Source organism: Annulohypoxylon maeteangense (assembly GCF_022496945.1).
Source record: "Annulohypoxylon maeteangense strain CBS 123835 unplaced genomic scaffold GGS22scaffold_6, whole genome shotgun sequence".
In the NCBI taxonomy this organism is placed as follows: Eukaryota; Fungi; Ascomycota; class Sordariomycetes; order Xylariales; family Hypoxylaceae; genus Annulohypoxylon; species Annulohypoxylon maeteangense.
In genome coordinates, this window is record NW_025953253.1 from 457400 (window position 1) to 471028 (window position 13629).

The 13629-nt window shown below is 47.0% G+C and overlaps 2 protein-coding genes across 2 annotated transcripts; one reads left to right on the forward strand and one right to left on the reverse strand.

The window, feature by feature from the left end:
- Positions 1–380: 380 nt before the first annotated feature.
- GGS22DRAFT_123004 (uncharacterized protein) lies at positions 381–2614 on the reverse strand. The gene has a single exon (XM_047958278.1). The coding sequence runs from the start codon at positions 2348–2350 to the stop codon at positions 581–583; it is 1770 nt and encodes a 589-aa protein (XP_047819874.1). The 5' UTR covers positions 2351–2614; the 3' UTR covers positions 381–580.
- Positions 2615–6523: 3909 nt separating this feature from the next.
- GGS22DRAFT_187271 (uncharacterized protein) lies at positions 6524–6871 on the forward strand (the record flags this gene model as incomplete). The annotated part of the gene is made up of 1 exon (XM_047964566.1): positions 6524–6871. One exon carries the CDS (start codon positions 6524–6526, stop codon positions 6869–6871), a length of 348 nt encoding a protein of 115 aa, XP_047819875.1.
- Between the last annotated feature and the right edge of the window lie 6758 nt (positions 6872–13629).

Genomic DNA, 13629 nt, shown 5'->3' on the forward strand with positions numbered 1-13629 from the left:
TGTCTCCGCTCGCTTATATTTATTTCCAAAAAAGCAGAGCCCCTTTCCTATGCAATTCCCTCGCTGAAGGCAGGGCTTAAGACCCAGGTATAAACATCTAAAATGCAGTGTATCAAGTCCCGTCTGTCGCAATTTTTTTTGTCTTTCTCCGTCCAAATGCCAATCAATCAAGCTCGCCATATCTAAATGCTTCTCAAAAAGCAAAGAAACATAAGTAAAGCACAGAAACGCTGCTCATTAAAAAATATTATGGGGGTAATTCCACCCAACATGCGCCCTTTTCAATGCTAAATTCGTTGTCCTTCGAGTTCCAAACACCATGAGCTAAGCCGACCCGGAATTTCCTATGCGTAAACCAAAGAACGAAAAACAAAAGTTGACAATGGGTATCGGGAATTTGGAAATTGATGCAAAATCTTCGTGGTGTGTGGCTCCATGTTTAATCAACAAGTAGACTCCACTGTCCATATCAATAGGAGCCAGGAAGACAGATAAATAAAAGAAACGACAATACTATGTGCACAGAACGTAAATTTGAGCAACGCTGTATGCGCCAACAACATCGACGAACAGGAAACACTCAAAGTCCTTGCTTTCGAAGCTGTCCCAGGGGCGCGCCGAAGTTGTTAGACGGTTTTAGCTTAAGAGGGATGTCAATTTCTTCATCTTCCTCTTCAACCGGCTCCACTTGAGCATCCTGAGCTCCATCACCGCCAGCCTGAGTAGGCTTTTCATGGTTCAGCTCAGGAAATTCTTTCGGTTCTGCAGCCTGTTCCTCGAGTACAGTAGGACTAAGGTTATTAGTGATGACTTGCTCAAGCTTGTCTGATAAAGCCTTCAGGAATGGCTCGTCAGCTGCCGGAAGATTTCTGAGTTGCAATGGCCCTTTTAACTCCGGGTCATGTTCACGTGGAATCAGGACGGGTAGGGGTCCTAGTCTATCGGCCGCGGGCTCGCTACCGACATCCAACTTCATACACGTTCCAACAGCGGCCAAGTCACATGCTGGTTGACCATGTGCCGATTGTTCTACGGCGCCGCCTTGGCTAACTTCCAGTAGAGGGTTTTTAGGGGTTTGTGTTCCGGAGCTATTGGATGTATTGGTCGCCGCAGTAGAGTCAACGGTATGGAGACGGGACAGGGACATGGAGTGATTTGGCGTGTGTCCGGCATGCATCGTAAGCCTGTCGGACTCGGGGGCCTGGAGCGCCTCTTTAGTTAATTCGGCTGGTACCACCCGCGTGCGACCCGGATCCTGCTTAGTCGCGGTAGATGGTGAGAGCTTTTTCAGTCCGGCAGGTGGAGAAAGTGGCTTCTCGTCGGTGAAGGTGGTTTTTTGGACAGCATTCGTCCTCACGCGAATCCCTTCCAATCCAGGCATAACCTCTTGAATGTCGATGGATGGAATCCGCTCTTCTTGAGTCTTTGGAGATGCCACTCCCGGCGACGGACCCTGCATACGGGGGTCCAGTGGTATGAAGGGCTGCGAATCCGGCATCGTCGATCCAAGAAGCAAGTTGGACATGGTGCTTGCTGAAGGTGCCGTATTCGGAGATGTGCCTTCTGATGAACTCGGGGGTAGATCTGTTGACTGCGAGTGGGACCCTGGACTACCGAGACCACCGCCTCTAATAGAGCCCGCAGTAGTATCGGTGCTACCATCAAAAGATCTGGTTGCTTGACTTCCTCTGCCCTGTGTGCCCCGGAGGCGTATCGATAAATTTTGATTCTGCTGTATAAGCTGGTACTTGTCCTGCTCAAGCAATGTTACTCTCCTTTGCCACTGCAATAACTCATTCTGGATCCTAGCCTTTTCCTGTTCCCATAGCTTCCGTTCCTGGTCCATTAAGGCCCGTTCTCCCTGGTAAAGTTCTTCAGCTTGGTCGCGGTTGGCCTCAAGCTGGGCACGCTCAGCACGCCACAGCTCGATCATTTTTTTGTTCTGCTCATCCCTGCATCGCAGCAGGTCCACTAGATTGTTGGTACTCATGTTGTCGGGTGGGGACGTCACCCCGGGCTCGGCTTGATTCTTGGTGGATGACAGGCTAGCCAATCTCTGCTCGGGGTTATTTAGAGGACTCCGGCGCGGTGAAAGGGACTGCTGCTGGGACTGTGGAGCTGCGGAAAGCGAAGGCGAATGTGAATAATTAGGAGGTGGTAGATTTGATAAATGTGACTCGTCGATATATGACAATTGATTTATGGAGTGTGGCAAAGATAGCGGAGATATGATTGATGCTGAGGAATGGCCGTTAGAATGAGGTACGAAGGATATCGGTCGTTGGGTGTGATCAAGCATGCCTCCCGAGGGCAGGAAGGAGTCGGACGGCAACCTCGTCATGGTAAGCATGGTAAAGACGATACGAACGAGTCGTGACGGAAACTGAGGGTGGATATGTCGTCGATGTGGAGGTTGCGTTGCGCAAAACGTTGATTGGACGATCACGATCTCGAGGATCTAGATTTCCCCAAATCGTTACGAAGCTTCCCAGGAGTCCAACAGTAGACTATTCGAGGTAAGAGGTAGTTGTGGATTTGGATGAATAAACCAGCATCGAGCCTTTCATCCAGCACCTTCTTTCAGCGGCAACGGTCGACGATCTACTGAGTAAGAACTGGGCACAAACTCAATGGGTATCGAGTTGAAGGAGGGGAAAAGGTATGATTCACGCAGTGAACCTGTAACGTGCGACCACCTGGCAATCCGTCCAGTTTCGTTCGTTTGTTTAGTACAAGACGCTGCTACCGTAACCCGCAGTAACCTAGGCAGGAGTTTTGATTCGTCTTTTTTTAAATCCGTCTTAATGAAGTCGCAGTAAGGTCGTTACAGCCTGGAGGTAGAACGTTTGGTAGTCGGGTGTATATAAATGTTAGTTAGATGCCGAGGTGTAAGTCAGGTTTAGGTCCAGGTTCAGGTTCAGGTCTTGTTCCAGTGCCAGTTCCAGTTCCAGGTCTTAGTCTACGTGTACAACGAGCTAGCTCCTTGAAGGCGATAAGGAGAATATTACGGTCGATGTCTAGCTCATTTTCACAAGATAAGTCTGGGGGGTATCGGTGTATATGTTTGCTTCTCGAGTTTGTTCACATGAAATTTGCATTTACGTGAACAATAGAGTTGTGCGGTCTCGTGGAAGAGTGTAATTATTAAATTGACAAAAAGATAAAAAGCGGATGGGGCATAAAGAAGACAGAAAACCTACTGGGATGTATTAGTGTATTAGTATTGTAAGGCAAGAATAGCGTAGCTCTTGACGTTGTGGGAGGACGATGAATCAATTTAATGCGGGTCTGACAGGGGTTGGGACTAGGTGGGAACATGCTTCTTTCCCTCTCTCTTTTCCCCCTCTGCCCCCTCAAGTGCTCCGACACACTTGTGGTACATGTGGTATGTACGTGAGGTACGTACATACATACCTACACTAGATGTTCCTGCTTTAGGACCCTAGGTTTTTCTTGATTTTGATGGACCTTCTCCAAGGTTCTTTCCTTTAATGGGTACTCTAGAAGCAACCGGCCTCTCGGAGCGGATCTACCACTGCCACGTCCTAGCTTCTCTCCACACATCCATCTAGATAGAGCTTAGCGTAGCACTTCTCTTTAGTTTTGTCCAACCAAAATTGTTATTTTTTCTAAGCCCAATTCCAATCTCGTCACTTCTTCTCAGATCCTTTTCTGATATGTACTGAGAAGATGTTTAGTTCCCTACCTGCCTGCCTACCTAGTATATTCCCCTCCATCACGTCTCATAATATTCCTTTATGCCTTGCCGAGTGGTACATGTAGATGACCTGCATACCTAGGTGCTTCTGAATGCCTTCTAAATACTAGCGGTCTCCATCGTTATGAGGTAAATGCGGGAATTGCAATCCCCAGTCTGACGACTTGAGGGCGTTCGCCAACCTTGGCTGCCTTGATACCCTCCTTCAAGAAAAGACGATGTTACATTTCAATATCAGATTTTCTCTCTCTTTCTTTTTGTTATATCATCGTCTAGCTATCACTTTCTACCATGATCGACGTCACCGCTCAGCTAGCCACCCGCGAGCCTCTACAAACACCGATTATCTTATTATCGCGTACAGCGCACTTCCTTGTGCTGCTGGCATAAATCTGCCCAATGGCCATTCGCCAACAAGGCCAATTGTCATCAAGCCAACCAACGAACCCCAGCGTTCCAATGAACAATTTAACTCGCTACAAGGGGGGACGGCCCGCAAGGGCTTCGAATAGAAATTCTCAAGATGCGAAACGACATCAGCCCGCCAATCAGAGGCTTCCCAACATGGCAGCATCGTTTCTTACTCGCAGAATGGCAGATATGTCTTCAGCTTCTTACCCCACACCTTGACTTCACCCCCCTTAGGGTTACGTTTACCATTCAGCTATGTTTCTACTTTGCCTGTTTGCCGGTCCTCCCGCCCGCCCCTTAGTACTATTGTGCGCTGATGATTTTCCTTTTCGGACTTTTCATATCTAACTGAGATGCCCTAAGCTGTTCGGAGGCGTTTGCTCCTAACCGAATTTGATCACCACCAATTAATATTTCCCAGGTACCATGTCCAAAGGGTTCTAAGGGTCTCTCAAGTCCCCTATGAGAAGACCCTGGTGGTAGTCTCCAATACGACTTTCCATCTTTGATCGTGAACCCCACCCCTTTCTTTCCCCGCGAATGACTCCAACCCATAAATTGCTTCATTGGGCTTTGCAGTCAAAACTCGGAACATATCCGTATACCAAATTTCCGATTACACTCACGTGCGCTATCAAAACTGAGATTGTTCATGACTATCGTTTTCTTTAAATGTGATAAATACCAAAGCGAACCCCGCTTACAAAATGACCACGCGAGAATCGCTCCATGGGGGTTCACGAACTTGGAGACCCTGCCTGTCTGCTAATCAAATCAATAGCAGCCCACAAGCCTAGCGTCTGCAGGCTGGGGGTTCTCGGATCTCACCCCTCTCATAAAAAGTTGTCATGAGACGACTAGAATTTGACCTCCAACTCCGCCTCAGAGACCGATCACGGGCGTGGATATCAATCTGTGTCAATCCAAACAAACACCATACGGATCTCTTCCTAACAAGTATCATTACACTATTTGCAAAGAGGCTCTTTTGTTTCCATGCTCAGCTAGCTAGCTTAGAGCAATTCTAGCGTTGTTCTTATACGCTATGAATTCTCTAACCATAAGGCTGAGGAGGTCGGACCCTGAATTTTCACTCTTCTAAAGAGATTTTACAAAGATTATCAGCTAGAGCTATCTACGTACAGAGACTAATTCGAGCCACGAGAGACTAACTTTGCTCGATCCATATTGTAAAATTGCATGGCGGCTAACTATGGAGGCTAGAGTAGGCCACTGTCTAGAATGGCAGTCCATTCATTTTGGGTTGCTTCAGACGAGATGCCTTTTACTGACTCGCGTGCGCCTTTCTACCACGTCCCTTCAGTTCTAGGCCCTATTTAACCGCATTGCCGCGTGGCTGACAAGAAACGTAGGCAGAGACTGAGATTTTACGAGTAATCAACAATTGCTATTAGCATGTGTCCAGACCAGGCTTCGAGGAGGTCCTAAAGCAAAATACGATCTAACAAAACGGGAACGTCACGAGGAATTTCGCCGGTACCGAATCATGAAAAGACCGATTCTCCATTAAGGCGCTACAAGGCATGTCGCGTTTCAGCCATTTAGTTGTCTCGGCACAAGCTTTTAAGTAGAGTGCGCCGCTTAAGAAGCCAAGATAGCGACCAAGACGGAGACGAAGAAGATACGCATACCTACCTGCCTACCTAGCACCTCCTTAGGATGCACTGGACGGATTGCCAGATAAAGTCAGCATATGTACCAGAGTTTTGAGATTGCCGAGTTCAAGGTTGTCAGGGTCTCATTTGTGGAGAGGGTTAGGTTAGTATTCTGTACACTCTGCAGCCGGAATCGGCAGCTTTCCAAGTGGACGATACTCAGGATACGATGCTTTGAGGATCCACAACTCCCGGTAACTTGGCAAATCTATTATCTTGACTGCTTGACTGCTTGAGCAATGCAAGTACAGTGTTCTGGGTTTTTTCCTTTCTTCGAGACATGTCTTAGACGCCCCAGCTGCCCAGCAGTAAGAACTCAATCAATATGACAGGGGTATGGGAAAGGGTAGAAAGGGACGGGCAATCAGACAGCCACCGCATTTATCTGCTATGGAAACCCTCCTTTCTTTGCCGATTGGTATTGGTTCAAATTACTGGCACCTAGTCTCATAACTCCGCTGCAGCCAAAGGTCGTACACGTCACCGCCGCGGCATGGTGGAACTCGATAGCCAGACGACTTGCGGCTCTCACCGCAACAAGCTCAGACCAGCAGTATCCGCTTCAAATGGACTGATGGAGCATTTTGAGAGTAAACAAACTATCGAACGTGTGTATTCCAGCCATCTCAAAAAAATGAGATTGCTTTCCGAATTATCGAGTTTGGTGGCAACGCAAGGCATGAATCGTTAGCACCCGTCTGCCCGTCAAAAATGAAGAATGTGTGAGTGGGTTTACAAGCGCTTCCTCCCGCTCTTAGGGCTTGTCTGCTTCTGTGTCTCACTACAATGGCACGTGCAGCGGTGGCCAACAGTTTATATCATGGACTTGATCGGGCATAGCGGATACGGCTCTTCCTCGGATTCGTGGACCCAGCATGATCTAGAGGCTGCCGCAGGCCTGTGGGACTACCGGGGCTCGGTCCCGGTTTTCTCGACTTCTCAGGATATCGCTACCGTTCGGGCCGATCCTGAAACTTGCGGGCCTCAGATGGAAAATCCCTTCGACGATAACGTGTTGCTCGCCACAGATACTGCGACGGGGCCTCAAATTCTCCTATGTGGTTGAAGAACCTATCGGGAATTGTCAATCGGAAGGGTGACGCCACGGGGCAAATCTGATAGGTTTATCGAGAGATTCCACGGCGAAAAGGCAGTGTTTTAATAAGATCTTGGGACCGAGGTCTCGCTTATATGCAGCCTACGCAAGCTGTTGAAGGCCTGATCTGTGGCCTGGGCTGCCTGGGTCCTGGTCTTTTGAGGTCGAGAATTATGATCTCCAGAAATAATTGTCGCTGAACTTGTGGATTGGATACCAAACTGTTCTAAGTCCTATTTCTAACGTGAGATTCCCTAGATTTCTCTACTTACGGTTCTTATTTTAGTGCGGTATTCAAAGCTTTCGTGTCATCTTTGGTCCATGTGGGCAAGCAAGTAAGGTCGATCTAATCCATACGAATGGGATAAGATGGCATAACGTGCCTCTTTATGTATGTATGTATGAGGTGCATTGCGTCGAACACGTCTAATATGTAGTTCGTCGGGCAGCATTGAGTGGATGGGAGAGATAAGAGACTCAATGGGGCCTTGATTCCGCTTTCCGCGTAGTTTTCGTGGAGAGTTGCTGGGAGTCCTATCGATGATCCAGTCTCAGACATCCAGAGTAGGATATTCCATATTTTCCCGTGAAGAATACCATGATGGTATACTCACCAGCTAAAACCATTGGATGTTCTTTGTCGCAATATTGTCTCCCCGAATCATAGCTTCCCACGACTCATACTATCGGTAACATTGGCAAGTCAGATACACCTATGTCACATGCAAATTGTATCTAAATGCTATAGATAAATCCACACATCCTCTTCGCTTCCATTCTGGTAGGCTCTTGTTGATTCTTATCCTTTGTTGCAACTCGATCAATCCAGCTAGCCTCAACAGAAGTCCAGAACAGCAACTTTCGGTGTCCGCTGTAATAGGTGACTAAATAAAGAACTATAGACTATCTACACTCGTTGAAAAGCTTGTGACTACTTCTAGAATAATGATGAGCTTTGCCGGTTTCTCATTGTACATGGACCTTCTCAATCTAAGGAAACCGGTACGGTGAAATGCTCTAGGCATCCACGACAGTAGGTCATTGAGATTGTCCAATTGGCAAGAGAATCATTTCATATAATGAGAGGTTTTCCTTTACTATGTATAATTCTTTACCAAGACAGCTAGATTCTCGTGATAGAATAAGAGCAAAGCTCCTGCATGATACCTACAAGGTAGACAAGCTTGGTCCTATCATCGACGGTCCCACTAACAACGCCTACGGAAGAGCTTATGATGGGATAGCCATTGAAGACTAACTTGAGGTAAGACTTCCAATTAGAGCTTAGAGCTGTTTGTTGTTAACACCTTGTTGTATTTCTGAAGGCTAACATGTGAAAACCCAGGTCTGATTGATGCTCATAAAATAGGAATATGCGCAATTCCGTCCAAGTCATAGATCATGCTCCTAGAATAAAGAGTATGTTTGTGAATAACAGCTCAGCACCTAGTAGATATGTCACGAACTGCCAGGTAGTGTTGTGGCTAGGAAGACAGCTGGCTTATTTTCTCGTTTATGAGCACTGGTCTGATATGACGTCCGGTCATGCTTTGAAACCCCAAACAAATGATGAATGTAAACTGGCCATACAGAGTCAACCTCGCATTCTTTTTCTGTATCCCAGATACGTAAGACAAATACTAGGTGATTCCAATTTCATCTATGGGAGTTTACAGTATCCCAGGGGTGTACAAGACAAGTTACCCTGCGTAAAGAAAGGAACTTTAGGACAACAGGATGTCTTCTGACACATAGGATCACGTATATCCAAAATAGTATATAAAGGCTAGAAGGCTGTATGGAATAAGCTGCCTAATAAGTTATTGTAGCACTTATTACTTGAAAATATCTAGTTTAGGAAGAGCGGCCTTGAGAATTTTCATAATACACGTCTAGGATAATATCTAATAAACCTACCTGGTACCTACTTACTAGACCTTTTCGACCGTGAATGAGATACAGCCTCAACAAGCTATATCTCCGTGCCATTACAAGCTCTGATGAAACCCGGTCCAGATCCTTTGCTCATCTCTGTTAGCTATCGTATAGAGGCAACAGCAGCAGAAGCGAGAGGTTTAAGCTATCATAAGCACAGAGATATCGTCATGCCTGTTACACAGTTTCACCAGCCCATTGGCTTCGTATGTTGCCATTGCCGGTATCGCAGTAGCGGGAGCTTCTGCTCAAACCCAGATAGACTAGACTGTCCACATCGCAGGCTCCCTCGCTGCCAGCAGTGTCCCATCCTCTTCACGCCATCTCGGTCCAACGATATAACAAGCAACGTGGATAATCGTGAAGGACTAAGGAAAGAGCAAGGCCCTTCGCAGACGAAACAGAGGCGTCGGTCTGTTGATTCGAGCACAAGCGACGGCAGCATAGACGATGAGATCATCCACCCAGACGGCACATGACGAAGAAAAATATAAAGCAAGCAGGATAAAGAAGAAACAGGACGATTGATACTTGTGGCTCGATATTCTCATGTCGTCTGCGAGGGCCCCTGAGCCAAGTCGGTCAACATGACCCCCTGACAAGAAGGGTTTGTAATTGCTATCAAGTTAACTACTAGGTACCTACCTAGGTAAGCAGAGAAAGAAGGACGAAGTTAGGTAATCGAAGTTTCCGTCATTCACTTTAGTAGGCTGACGATACGATACCTAGCTTGGAGATAGAGAACCCTCTAGATGAAAAGAACATCGTCGACTATGTTGAATTCTATTGGGCACACTATTAGTAGGGAAGGACACCAGCTATGAAACTACCTACGAATGGACACTAAACCCCGTAGAGAGTTAGAAAATAATAAAGACTTAAGTGTTTCTAAATCATATTCGTATTGTTCCGTGTAGGCATAATGCCTAGTGTCTATGTGCAACTTAGGTGGGCAGATGCTACTAACACACAAGCAATGCGCCGAGTAGGTAATGATGAACTAACCCTCGTAGAGGTCTCATGCTAGCCTCCCTTGTTTTCCGTTCTCTTCCGATAGCTTCTCTGCTTGAAATGAATAGTATTGGTCATGTTTACCTTGTTTGAAGACATAAGGCTTTAGAAAAGGGGTAACGTCGAAAGTCCCTATCCCCCTTACCCAACTACTCGCCCCATCACCATATCTTACTAATTAGTTAAGGCGGATTCTTCATCACTTGAATCGGAATCCGTTGGTGTAAACCTTCTATGCTAACCTTGCACCCGGACACGCTTTGACACCACCCCGATAAGCTTACTTGCGGTGACCGTCGAACTCAACCAACCGAACCGATAGGTCGATTCCCACTGGTGCATGATACGAGCCTCCTAAAAGTCCGCTTAGAAAGTGTGAAGGGTTGCTGGAAATCTAACTGGCTAATCGCTGTGACGCCTCCTGCGAAATGATGGGATATTCATGCTCGACAGCCTTGGCTTTAGGAACCGCGGTATCTAAGTGGCTTGACGGATCCGTTCCATATCATTACTTGCATCATATGTCGCGGGTATGCATATTGGAAGTCATACCTCGACGTCGTAAATAGTAGTGGATTAAGTCGGTAATTTCCATAGCAGGTTTTGCAAGTTTACATTTATCAGCAAAGTCCTTGTAATAGCATGTTTCGTGGCGACATTAGTGTCGGGTTTTGTTTCACGGTACTGACACAAACACCAATAACTGTATCTCCTGAGATCATTTCTTCTGATACTGACTGTACTATTAGCCAGGTACTAGGTAGGTAACGAGGTCGAAATCTGATGTTCCGAGGTTCGTAAGGGTGTGTAGACTGAGATGCCGATACCTGATCTTGGTCCTAGACGTTTCTCAAGCCCATCTGATCGACACCGAAGTGAAGATCATAAAAGAATCATCAGTTAAATACCTAGGCACCAACAATGTACTGCATTAAAACCACAAAAGGGATAGCTTCAGCCAAAATATCATCGTTACCGTTCGGTCCTTGAACTTCATGCCACCACTACTAGGTAGCATCCTAGTTTTATGATTATCACGTAACCGAGACCAACCTCGGAGACCGAAGTTACTGCCGTAGAGTTAGGATCTAATTGTCAGGTATCACTCTTCATCGCAACTGTGTAAAGTCTAGACCATGATGTACTTTGATAAAAACATACGTCTTGCTGACTGGCTTGCTTCCCCGAGACATTTGTATTACTTTGTAGCTGATTACCTGCCCTAAAACATATATTGACTACCTAACTCCCAGATATATATGACACCAGAAACCGGAATTAGGGCTGTTATGACTGAAGATTTGTGATAGTGGCGGTTATGCTTCCGGCTATCTATTCTCTGCGTCGAGATACGCCGTGTGAGATTCTTGGCAGTTTGACTCGACGATCAACTCGCCAACACGGCGATAATAACTTTGATTGATTCAGTTGCCTTTTTCCTCATAAATCCTCCAAGTCTGACAGTTCGAACTGTCTGAATCAAAGATAAGATGCGGGTAGGTACACCGTGTACGATGTGAGAGTTGACAAGATATATGGGTCCAAATCGTTGAAGAAACAGATCGGGTGGCAACGAGTTTGCCAATGTACGATCGGATATCGCACTATGTACATCATTAACCAATTCTAGATTATCATACAGGATAGGTTCGTGGGTTGGGTATGTCTTCTACACTATGTGAATAGTGGAACTCACGACACTCACAACACGAACCATGGATGGAACGTCGCGTCGTGACATGTGGACATCGTAACAGCCCCATTGCTCACCTTATCATAGGAAGGAGGGTTACTATTTTTGCAAGCAGGTACGCATGAGGCATGTGGCCTCAATGACCGTACAAATCAAGTGTTCTTCCCCATACACCGGCATTTCCGAAAACTCCGGATGAGGCCGGAGATGAACTATTGCATTGTACCGTACTCCGCCCTAAGAAGATATGTTTGACGGGTATGTAAGTAAGCTCTTGGCTCAATTGTCAGCGATATTAGGGGTCCTACCCTGCATTGATTACTTCTATTGTAACGACGATGTTGCCCAAAGATACACATATACACACAGGACTTAGGTAGGCTATGCGATAAGCTGATGAGCTGAGGACGATGCTATCAAACCACATTCATATTGACGTTAGCCTTTACGAGTTACCAATCGCATTCGCGTATTGATGGGATACAGTCGAGGATAGGGAGGGTTTTAAGACTTCATATTCCTATGAGTGGACACGAGTGACACGTCACTTTACCATAGGAGCCGGCGCGAAGCTTGGCAGCATTCCTCGAACCGTCGTTTCTTGAAAACTGAGTTACTTGCCGCCGAGCGGGCCATGAGGGCCTCGATCTCGAAGATGTGTGTGGTGCGGTATGCGAGACATATCGTATCCTCTTTGGCCCTGGGGCACGTCGCACGCATCCTTGGCAGGAAACGCATCTGTCTCGACGGGCTACCGCCGTTTTTTTTTTTGTTTTGCAAAGCCCGCGAATGAGCTGACGAGTGCCGAATTAGACGTGCTACGGGCAGCTCGCCTGCTGAGGAGGCACATACATAAATTTTCTTCTTTTGCAACACTGCACTGTCGCCTAGAGATCCTTCCCAGCTGACGTGCAGCACCGTCGCACATCCCCGGAATCCCCCTATCTGCAAGCTGCGCACATATCGGAAGGTAGTTAAGTTTAAATGGGTGTCATCTTTTTACATTCCGGCTCCCAGAATGACCGAAGCCATCTTCACTCCGAGCGGTAAGTCTCCGCGCGGGACCGGAACATGGCGGCGACGAAGGGGTGTGGTGTCCTGTTATAAAAGGAGAGGGAAGGTTTAGGAACGCTTGGCTTGTTTCGTTTCCAGAGGCGCCAAGGACACGATCTCTGGCCTCCGAGAGGTGCCAAGTTCTTGTCGGTCCGACGTGTAGCCAGTCCTTTCGGTTTTCGCCCCTAATACCAAGAGATTCGATCTGCGCACAATCGACTTGGCAGGGACGGCAGTGGAACTCGCGAGTCGCTGGCAAGGCACGTCGGACTTTTATTAAGAATCCACATACGTAAAGGAGAAATCGCCGTTGTTTCTATTCTCGAAGACGCCGTAGACACGGGATAGGCTGTCACGTTTGGGACGGCACTTCCCGTGCCCCCTTTTGGGACGTTGGTAACATTAATAATAATCTCGTCGTCCTACGTGTGTCTGCGTGGTGCAGAAACATACGCAGTTCTAGAGCGTGTCCCAAAGTAGGTATGAGATATGTATCAGCATGCGGTATTTTTACTCGCATTATTCAACAGCTGCGAATATGGGCAGATATGGGCTCGTGCGCGAACAAAGCAAAAGCGAAGCAGAACAGTAGGTGCATGTCTCACGCGTGAGACGTCAGAATGATTACACCCACATGAGGGCGCTGAAGATAATACTCAAACTACCAAACTACCTGATACATAGATGTGTGTATTATTCTGTAGGCAGGCGAGGAGACTCCAGCTTGCCACGTCCCCATGTCCCCATGTTTCTCCAGGATAATTCACAAAGTGACAAGACGGGATGAAGCGGCGGCAGGGATGTAATTGCGCACTAGTACCCGTCTTGGCTCTTCTATGAATCTCATCATGGACTGTGGTCTGTGCCGGAAAAGGCAAAGAAGGCAGGGAAGGTTGGGTAATTTCGCAAAACGACTTTCATAATCAAAAACAAGCTTTGCCATGGCGATTTACTGGGGACTCATTCTTTGCTCCCCCTAAGAAGGTAAGACGGCACACGACGGTGAGCAGGGTGAGCCGATAAAAAAACAACAAGG

Bases quoted from the DNA above. Each gene is read 5' to 3' on its own strand.
- GGS22DRAFT_123004 (XM_047958278.1), bottom strand. From the start codon at position 2,350: ATGCTTACCATGACGAGGTTGCCGTCCGACTCCTTCCTGCCCTCGGGA.